The sequence below is a fragment of the Sinocyclocheilus rhinocerous genome, unplaced genomic scaffold, assembly GCF_001515625.1.
Source record: "Sinocyclocheilus rhinocerous isolate Xijiao unplaced genomic scaffold, SAMN03320098_v1.1 scaffold1223, whole genome shotgun sequence".
NCBI classification, from domain to species: domain Eukaryota; kingdom Metazoa; phylum Chordata; class Actinopteri; order Cypriniformes; family Cyprinidae; genus Sinocyclocheilus; species Sinocyclocheilus rhinocerous.
In genome coordinates, this window is record NW_015641045.1 from 885,568 (window position 1) to 895,249 (window position 9,682).

The 9,682-nt window shown below is 36.7% G+C and overlaps 1 protein-coding gene across 1 annotated transcript in view; it reads left to right on the forward strand.

Annotated features, from left to right (window-relative positions):
- Window positions 1–9,682, forward strand: part of LOC107754418 (citron Rho-interacting kinase-like) — a 71,160-nt gene that overhangs the window by 14,522 nt on the left and 46,956 nt on the right. The window contains exons 5-8 of the mRNA XM_016570855.1: window positions 3,582–3,752; window positions 3,834–3,887; window positions 4,114–4,167; window positions 7,486–7,626. Of these exons, the coding sequence (XP_016426341.1) occupies window positions 3,582–3,752; window positions 3,834–3,887; window positions 4,114–4,167; window positions 7,486–7,626 (420 nt within the window). The remainder of the gene's footprint in view (window positions 1–3,581; window positions 3,753–3,833; window positions 3,888–4,113; window positions 4,168–7,485; window positions 7,627–9,682) is intronic.

Below are 9,682 nucleotides of genomic sequence, written 5' to 3' on the forward strand. Positions count from 1 at the left end.
GTTTACCTTCACAGACATAACCGACTGTTTTTGTAACTCGTGTGTTTTTAACGTGAGAACTTTTAGTACGTTTAGTACTCACATGCTGTGATAGCCGCTTTCTGTGCGTGTGCTTCGGATGTGTGCACTCAGAAAACTGTATATCAGAAGTTTAAACTCAGCGTGATAAACATGATAATCAGAACCAAAACATGTTTTTAGCAGGTCCGAGCTGTAATGGCGCAGCTCTATTCTGGAAAAGGGGGCGGGGAGCAGCAGCTTATTTGCATTTAAAGACACAGGCCCGAAAAACAGCGTGTTTCTGCTTCCACTCAAAATAGGCATTTTCAAAATGATATAATAAATGATTTTGAGCTGAAACTTCACAGACACGTTCTGGGGACACCAGAGACTTATATTACATATTGTAAAAAGGGGCATAATATGTCTCCTTTAAAGATGGTCATTTGTCGCCACTTACTGTTTAAAAGTAACTTGCAGAAACAACGTATCTGTAATGATTGGTATTTGCAAACACAAACAAGCAAAAAAAAAAAAGTTAATAGAGCTTTTATTCTCATATAAGTGACTTGTAATCAGCAGTTTTACATTTTGTTGTTGTGCCTAATTTGATTACGTTATTCACAGTGCTTTATGTGTGATAGTAGTAGGTCATTTCCTCATCACTGCTGAGTTTTTAAAGCCTTTTTTAAATTTAAAGTTTATAATGTTGTGTTTCATCTTGGAGCAGGTTTTGGTTAATGACTTGGAAGTCTTTACTAAAGGTTTTGTTTTTAAATCCCTATGGGAAAATTACTGTAGTTGTTGGGCTCTCTTATGCTTTAAAAAAAGTGGCACAGAAAGGCCTTGTTTAGTTTCTTGAATATATGAAGTTTAAGCTCAGGGGGGAATCGGTCCATTAAGCTGTCAGTTCAGAGCAGAGCTGCTTTTAAAGGGTGATTTCCAGTTCAGATGGAAGTTTTAGCGGCTGACAGATTTGGTTTGTGCTTTGCCTTTTAGCTTTTGGGCTTTTAGTGGACTCGCTCATTTGAAAGTTGCTTTGGATAATGTGAATGGTGTCTTAAAAGACTACAATTTTTGTTTATTTACTGCGTTCAGTTTGTAGTCATGAATTAAGGTGTGTTCATTTGCACCAACTTTAATTTTACTTTAAATTTACAAAATTTTAATTTTCTTCTAAATATAAACTTCGTCTCTGTTTCTCTTAAAAATAAATGGACATTAATATCAGATTTTAAGACATTGTTAGATCTATTGTTAAAGTCTAGAGGAGATGCATTTTAGATTATGTAGTGTTTGATCGATATGGGTTTTTCAATGCCTGATATTGATAGTATAAAGTGCTGTATTTCTGAATTGCTGAAATGACAAAAATCTGAAAACGTGAGATTTAAGCAAAAGCATCAGTTGGCTTTTCATTTAATCTGATTGGCATTTAGGAGAAACAATTGATGTATTTAATAGGTCTCATTTGTGGTTTTCTTTCTGATGAATGAATGTTGCATTTGGGATCTTTTTAGTGCTTGCAACTATTGCAGATGCTGTAATTCCAGGCACTTTCTGGCAAAATGTCATTGTCACAATTGACGTTATTTGTGTAGGAGAGCAATTAGCTCACTATTGATAATTAAGCAATCACATTAGCATAGAGGACTGACAGATGAAGATTGTGTTGACTCACTTTGAGCTGATTTTTCTTTTTTTATATTATGACTTTCATTTGGGAGGCAATTTTACAAAATGTCAAGCACCTCTTTTCTGTCATTTCTGTTGCATAATTATAAATCTCATTATGGTGCTGTAAAGCAAAAAGCACAAACATGCTTTTCCATGCCTGAACTTCACTGTTTTTCCCCAGCACTTTCACAATATAGCATGGTCTCAAGTGTCATATGCTTTTTATTTTTATTTTTTTAAAGGCAACTGCATAATAAATGGGACAACAATAATACTAAAGTAGTTCACCCAGAAATTAAAATTTGCTGAAAATTTCCTTCCTTTCAGGCCATCCAAGATGAATTTGTTTCTTTATCCGAATAGATTTGGAGAAGTTAAGCATTCCATCACTTGCTCACCAATGGATGCTCTGCAGTGAATGGGTGCCGTCAGAATGAGAGTCCAAACAGCTGATAAAAACATCACAATAATCCACACCCCTCCAGTCCATCAGTTAACATCTCGTGAAGTGAAAAGCTAAATTTTTCTAAGAAACAAATTCTTTAAGATCTCTTCAACTTCAAACCGTTGCTTCCAGCTAAAATACGATCTGTGCATATTTCTCTCCTGATTCAGATGAGACAGATCTTTTCTGGAAGCAATTGTTTGAAGTTAAAAATGTCTTAATGATGGATTCGTTTCTTACAAACACACAGCTTTTCACTTCACAAGACATTAACTGATGGACTGGAGTGGTGTGGATTACTTGTGGATTATTGTGATGTTTTTATCAGCTGTTTGGACTCTCATTCTGACTGCACCCATTCACTACAGAGGATGCATTGGTGAGCAAGTGATGTAATGCTGCATTTCTCCAAATCTGATGAGGAAACACTCTTCTACATCTTTGATGATCTGAGGGTGAGGACATTTTCAGAACATTTTCAGGTGAATGTTACTTTAATGCTTGGTCTCTATGGTTGCAGATTACCCAAATTCCACAGGAGCATGTCCAACATGCTTTACAACAACATGTAATAAACACAGACAGTTACTGATTCTATCTTCTATGCCTGTCATGCTGGATTTCCTTTTCCCCTTTAACATAGCCCAGGCTATCGTTTTATCGCTAAACGCCGTAAGACGTCTTGTTAGGCGATTGTGGCATGGATGCGTTTTGTGACCTGTAGCTAATGGCTGATGAAACGACGAGGGGCGATTCGGACTCGGACTGGCACACTCACTCTGTCCGCCCACTCGCTGACCTTTCACCCACTCAGCACACTTATGTATCCACTTCTCCGCTCTGCTTTTCATGTGCTGGTCTCTCTCTATATCCCGCGGTTGGTTACTCAGACTGATTTCATCTCCTCTGCCTCATGTTCTCTCACAAAGGTCTTCTGATTCTCCTATTTTATTTGATTCTGCCATTTTGCACGTAGCAGTTTGCTTAGTGCTGCATTCAAAATGGGTTGCATGAGCTCAATCTGATTCCTTTATTCTTTTTGTAATGCTTCTTACCCGTATGAATGGTTTGCCGTGTCGAACACAGGAATATTAAAATAATATAACCTTATAAATGCCTTTAAATGATCAAGGTTGTCAAATCTTTGATGAAAAACCTGTTGCACATAATCTACTACATGCTTTCTGTCATCTGATTGATAGTTTAGATTTTTTTTAATAAGGCCTTTTAGTATAATTGCAAAAAATGTCCACTTTCATATATATATATATAATTTATTTTGTCGGACTTAACAGGATTAAATTGCACTGCAAAACTTTGGATAAAAGCATCTGCTACTTACAGTACTTGTCCATATGAGCTAAATAATAAAACATTTTGACCGTGTTTCTGTTCTTTATAGACATGGATGGAGAGGACAGTAACTAAAGTGCCATTTTAACCATTTATGACCCCACAGGAGTACCACGCTCAGCTGGAGGAAATGCGCGTTTCTATTCGTCAGCTGGAGGAGAACCTGTCCGCCGCTCGCCGCCGCAGCGACCTGTACGAATCCGAGCTGAAAGAGTCTCGCCAGACCAGCGAGGACCTCAAGAGGAAGGCTGTGGAATACCAGCAGAAGATTCAGAAGGTTTGTTCACGTTCAAAGCGAGAACCGTCCTGCTGATGCACGCTAGATGAGATGCGATCAGTCTATGTTTTGATTCTGCAGGCCAAAGAACAAGGCAAAACTGAGATGGAAGAACTTCTGACCAAATTACAGAAGGTAATTTAATCACTATTTACTTACACCGTTTCCATTTGCTGTTAAGAAGACCAACATATTTTGTTGCTAGACTTCCTAACTTGCATAACCAAAAATACCTCCATGGTAAATGAGCAAAAATGCCATGCTGATTGACCAGCACTAACCAGTCTGGAGCAAGTGTCTAGTGCAATCGCTAATGCAGCTGTTTTTGTATTTAAGCTTCTTTTATTTGTAAATGTCTCAGACCAATGCAGAGCAACAAGTGAAGGTTGAAGAACTCCAGGAGAAGCTTGCCAAGGTACTGTGCACATTTATTTAAAAATCAGCCCTTCTCGAAGAACTGAAAAATTATTATTATTAATATTATTGATTTAAAGGGTTAGTTCACCCAAAAATGAAAATTAGCCCATGAATTACTCACCCTCAAGGCATCCTAGGTGTATATGACTTTCTTCTTTCAGACAAATCCAGTCGGAGTTATCTTAAAAATTGACTTTGATCTTCCAAGCTGTTTAATGGCAGTCAGTGGGTGTTGCGGTTCATCAGTCCAAAAGAAGTGAAATAAAGCGCATCCATCCATAATAAAAAGTCCGCTCTGCTTTTCATGTGCTGGTCTCTCTCTATATCCCGCGGTTGGTTACTCAGACTGATTTCATCTCCTCTGCCTCATGTTCTCTCACAAAGGTCTTCTGATTCTCCTATTTTATTTGATTCTGCCATTTTGCACGTAGCAGTTTGCTTAGTGCTGCATTCAAAATGGGTTGCATGAGCTCAATCTGATTCCTTTATTCTTTTTGTAATGCTTCTTACCCGTATGAATGGTTTGCCGTGTCGAACACAGGAATATTAAAATAATATAACCTTATAAATGCCTTTAAATGATCAAGGTTGGTTGTCAAATGATGAAAAACCTGTTGCACATAATCTACTACATGCTTTCTGTCATCTGATTGATAGTTTAGATTTTTTTTTAATAAGGCCTTTTAGTATAATTGCAAAAAATGTCCACTTTCATATATATATATAATTTCTTTTGTCGGACTTAACAGGATTAAATTGCACTGCAAAACTTTGGATAAAAGCATCTGCTACTTACAGTACTTGTCCATATGAGCTAAATAATAAAACATTTTGACCGTGTTTCTGTTCTTTATAGACATGGACACAGAGGACAGTAACTAAAGTGCCATTTTAACCATTTATGACCCCACAGGAGTACCACGCTCAGCTGGAGGAAATGCGCGTTTCTATTCGTCAGCTGGAGGAGAACCTGTCCGCCGCTCGCCGCCGCAGCGACCTGTACGAATCCGAGCTGAAAGAGTCTCGCCAGACCAGCGAGGACCTCAAGAGGAAGGCTGTGGAATACCAGCAGAAGATTCAGAAGGTTTGTTCACGTTCAAAGCGAGAACCGTCCTGCTGATGCACGCTAGATGAGATGCGATCAGTCTATGTTTTGATTCTGCAGGCCAAAGAACAAGGCAAAACTGAGATGGAAGAACTTCTGACCAAATTACAGAAGGTAATTTAATCACTATTTACTTACACCGTTTCCATTTGCTGTTAAGAAGACCAACATATTTTGTTGCTAGACTTCCTAACTTGCATAACCAAAAATACCTCCATGGTAAATGAGCAAAAATGCCATGCTGATTGACCAGCACTAACCAGTCTGGAGCAAGTGTCTAGTGCAATCGCTAATGCAGCTGTTTTTGTATTTAAGCTTCTTTTATTTGTAAATGTCTCAGACCAATGCAGAGCAACAAGTGAAGGTTGAAGAACTCCAGGAGAAGCTTGCCAAGGTACTGTGCACATTTATTTAAAAATCAGCCCTTCTCGAAGAACTGAAAAATTATTATTATTAATATTATTGATTTAAAGGGTTAGTTCACCCAAAAATGAAAATTAGCCCATGAATTACTCACCCTCAAGGCATCCTAGGTGTATATGACTTTCTTCTTTCAGACAAATCCAGTCGGAGTTATCTTAAAAATTGACTTTGATCTTCCAAGCTGTTTAATGGCAGTCAGTGGGTGTTGCGGTTCATCAGTCCAAAAGAAGTGAAATAAAGCGCATCCATCCACAATAAAAAGTGCCTCACAAGGCTCCGGGGGGTGAACAAAGGCCTCCTGTAGCTTGCGCCAACTTACTTTAATCTAGCTTGCTCTCACTGTTGTACACGGAAGCAGCTCTGGGCGGATGAAGACGTTGGCGCACATGCGTCGCTCAGAAGTGACAAACGCGGAAGCGCAGCGGAGAGATCAAAACAAAACAATGGTCGCTTATTAGAAGTACAAAATGAGGATTTGTAAAGAAGAATGTCAGAGGATTTCGATATAAGCCAAGAGGAGACTGGTTTTCCTTTGCTAAAGTAAGGAAACTTTGCTTCCTTTGATCCTGTTTTCACGAGACTCACTGGCGCATGCGCAGCGCTGAACTCATACGTCATCCCGGAGCCGTGTGAGGCACTTTTTTATTATGGATGGATGCGCTTTATTTCACTTCTTTTGGACAGATGCACTGCAACACCTGCTGACTGCCATTAAACAGCTTGAAAGATCAAAGTCAGTTTTTAATATAACTCCGATTGGATTCATCTGAAAGAAGGAAGTCATATACGCCTAGGATGGCTTGAGGGTGAGTAAATAATGGGCTAATTTTCATTTTTGGGTGAACAATCCTTTAACTGCATCGATGCTGTCATTGAACTGAACTGAACTGATAATGATAATAACTTTGCATCATCAACACTGTTATTGAATTGAATTGAATCAACACTGAACTGACTTGAACTGAATAACAACACTATTGTCTTTTGTAGAGCTGCTTTATGGCTGAAATATAAATTTGTTTTATAATTGATTAATTTTACAACATTAACACTTTTATTTTTCTGTTTATTTGAGTAAAGCTGCTTTGAAACAATCTGTATTGTGTAAAGCGCTACATAAATAAATGTGATTTGACTTATCGTGGATCACACAGCAGTAGTTAGATGATAGCTAATCTATGACCCCCAAAAATAAAAAAAATATCCTGTTAAATTTACGGTAGAAAACTGGTAGCTTTAGTTGCCAGAAATTCAAAGTAAAATACAAATAAAAACAGTGTTTCCGATATTACAAAATGAAATACTGATGCCTATATATATGTTTTATAACTTATAACCATATATTTAAGTATGTAATGTTATAATATATAAAGCTAATTGTAATAAACAAAATCTGCTTATTACCTTAAAATGTAATAATACAAAACACTGTAAAAAAAAAAATTTTTTTAAAGTTAAAGTAAATAAAACAAAGATATTTAGATTGTTTTACAAGAAAATACTGTTTTAGGTTTTCTACTTCATATGTCTTGTTTAATTCATAAAATCGTGCAACAGTCCTTTTACTGCTTGCACTGTAAATTATGTTAATTAATAGTTTGTACTTTCAAAAACTATAAATTTGACTGTAATTTACTTTATAATTACATACAATGCCTTGTTGAAACATTTACAGGTTTATTTACAGTCTATGGTAAGGTCATTTACAAACCAATTAACAGGTTTTTACTGTAGCAGTTTTAGTCTTTTTCTGTACATTTTTTACAGTGCTGTTTCCCTCTCTCGCAGGCCGTGAAGGCGAGTACAGAAGCCACTGAACTCCTGCAGAACGTCCGGCAGGCTAAAGAACGTCTGGAGCGAGATCTGGAGCATCTGCAGACCAAAGAGGACCCCACCGACAGCCTGCGCAGACGCCTGCGAGACACTGAGGTGATGCACTGCACAGCTTCTCCAGACACTTATCACTGAATGTCTGAATGAATTCAGAATGACTTGATTTACAAATATAATGATTATGATTAGATCAGATTCAACTTTATTGTCATTACACAAAGAATAAGTAGGAAACAATTTCTGTAGTTCAAACAGTAGATCCTGAAGGGATTAAATACAATATAGACATTGAATGCAGTGTTACTCGCTTGGGATAAAAGCATCTGCCAAATGCATGAATGTAACTGCAAATCTAAACATCATAATTAATTAACCAATTGTAATCCACTTTTGCTGACATTTAGCCTCAAGCTCACAACTGATTGGTTCATTGTCGATGACTATTCTGATATGATTTTCCTTTTTCCATTCTTACTTCGTATTGTTGTCTTGTTTTCAAGTACAAATATCTAAATATTCCTAAATGAAGATATATTTACTTAAGAAAAACAATGACATCAGGTTTTAATTTTGCATCTCAAGTAAATGAATCTTGATTAAAGAATGATTAGATATTTCTACTGGGAAACAAGTCACAAATTTTTTTCACAAAAAAAAAAAACTGGATAAGAAATTGCTTAAAAGCAGAAAGAACATATGCCAGTGGGTAATAATGATATTCTTGTTTTTCCTTTGAATTAATTTTATTTTTCTTACCCCATTGGTAGATATTTTTTATTGTTTTAAGCATAAACTCACTTAATTTTGATATGTTTCAGGAAACAAGTCTTAATTTCTTTTAAAAAAAATAGCCTCTGAAGTCAAATTATTTTGATTAAATAATGTTTAGACATTTATATTGGAAAACAAGACAAAAATACAAAGAATATTTTTTGCAGGTATTTAGTTTTTTTTTTTTTTTTGAGGAATATTTAGATATTTGTACTGGAAAACAAGACAAAAAACCTAAGTAAGAAAATTTTTGCAGGGTATTTTGTTTTGTTTCATGGAAGAAAAAATCCTTAAAACAAGAATATCCTTGTTTTCCCTTTGAATTAATTTTATGTCTCTTACCCCATTGGCAGATATTTTTCTTGTTTTAAGCATACACTTCCTTAATTTTGATACATGTTTCAGGAAACAAGACTTAATATCTTAACTAATTTTCCTTCTCAAGTAAATATATCTTGATTTTAGTGCTGGGCGGTATGACCAAAAATTTCTATCACAGTATTTTTAAAAATTATACCGGTTTCACGGTACATGACGGTATTATATGACCAAAAATTTCTATCACAGTATTTTAAAAAATTATACCGGTTTCACGGTACATGACGGTATTTTTTTTTCATGCATGACCGGGTGTTAACCATATTTTCTACTGATTGAGAGGAAATACTGCAGTATATTGACTTAGAATGCCCTATTTTACTGTCATGTTTATCCAAAAAAGTAGCTAGGTTTGTCAGCATGAATATTCTATAGCGGAATAGCAGGAAAAAGCCGCTAAAAGGGTCTGAAAGTTGCTAAAGTCGCGCTCGTGTGTGTGTGAGACGCGGGAGCTGATGGCAGGGGGCGGGGGATATTTGATATTTGTCAATGTGGATATTGTGGATGAGTTCTTCTGTGTCATCATGTTCTATTAGTTCTACAGCTTCAGTTTCTGAACTTTCACGCTTAGTAACACATACAGCTGTGCCCTCACCACAGTGCAACAGTGAAAAGGGACCCCTTTCAAACAGTGTCGCGTTCCGAACGTTGTTTAAGCGACATACACCGGTATTGCGGTATTTTAAAAATTCATATCATAACAAAAATAAACACCGGTATTCGGTATGAACCAGTATACCACCCAGCACTGCTTGATTTAATGTTTAGACACTTATGCTGGAAAACAAGACAAAAGCACTAAGTATGATAATCAATTTTTGTGGTATGTAGACCATCTCAGGTCATCGTTTACAGTTTAGACACAGCGCAATCTTACTTTTAAAATCGGATTTATTAATAGAAAGTCGTGGCCTAATGGTTAGAGAGTCGGACTCGTAACCCAAAGGTTGCGGGTTCGAGTCTCGAGTCTCGGGGTTGTAGGTGGGGGGAGTGGATGGACAGC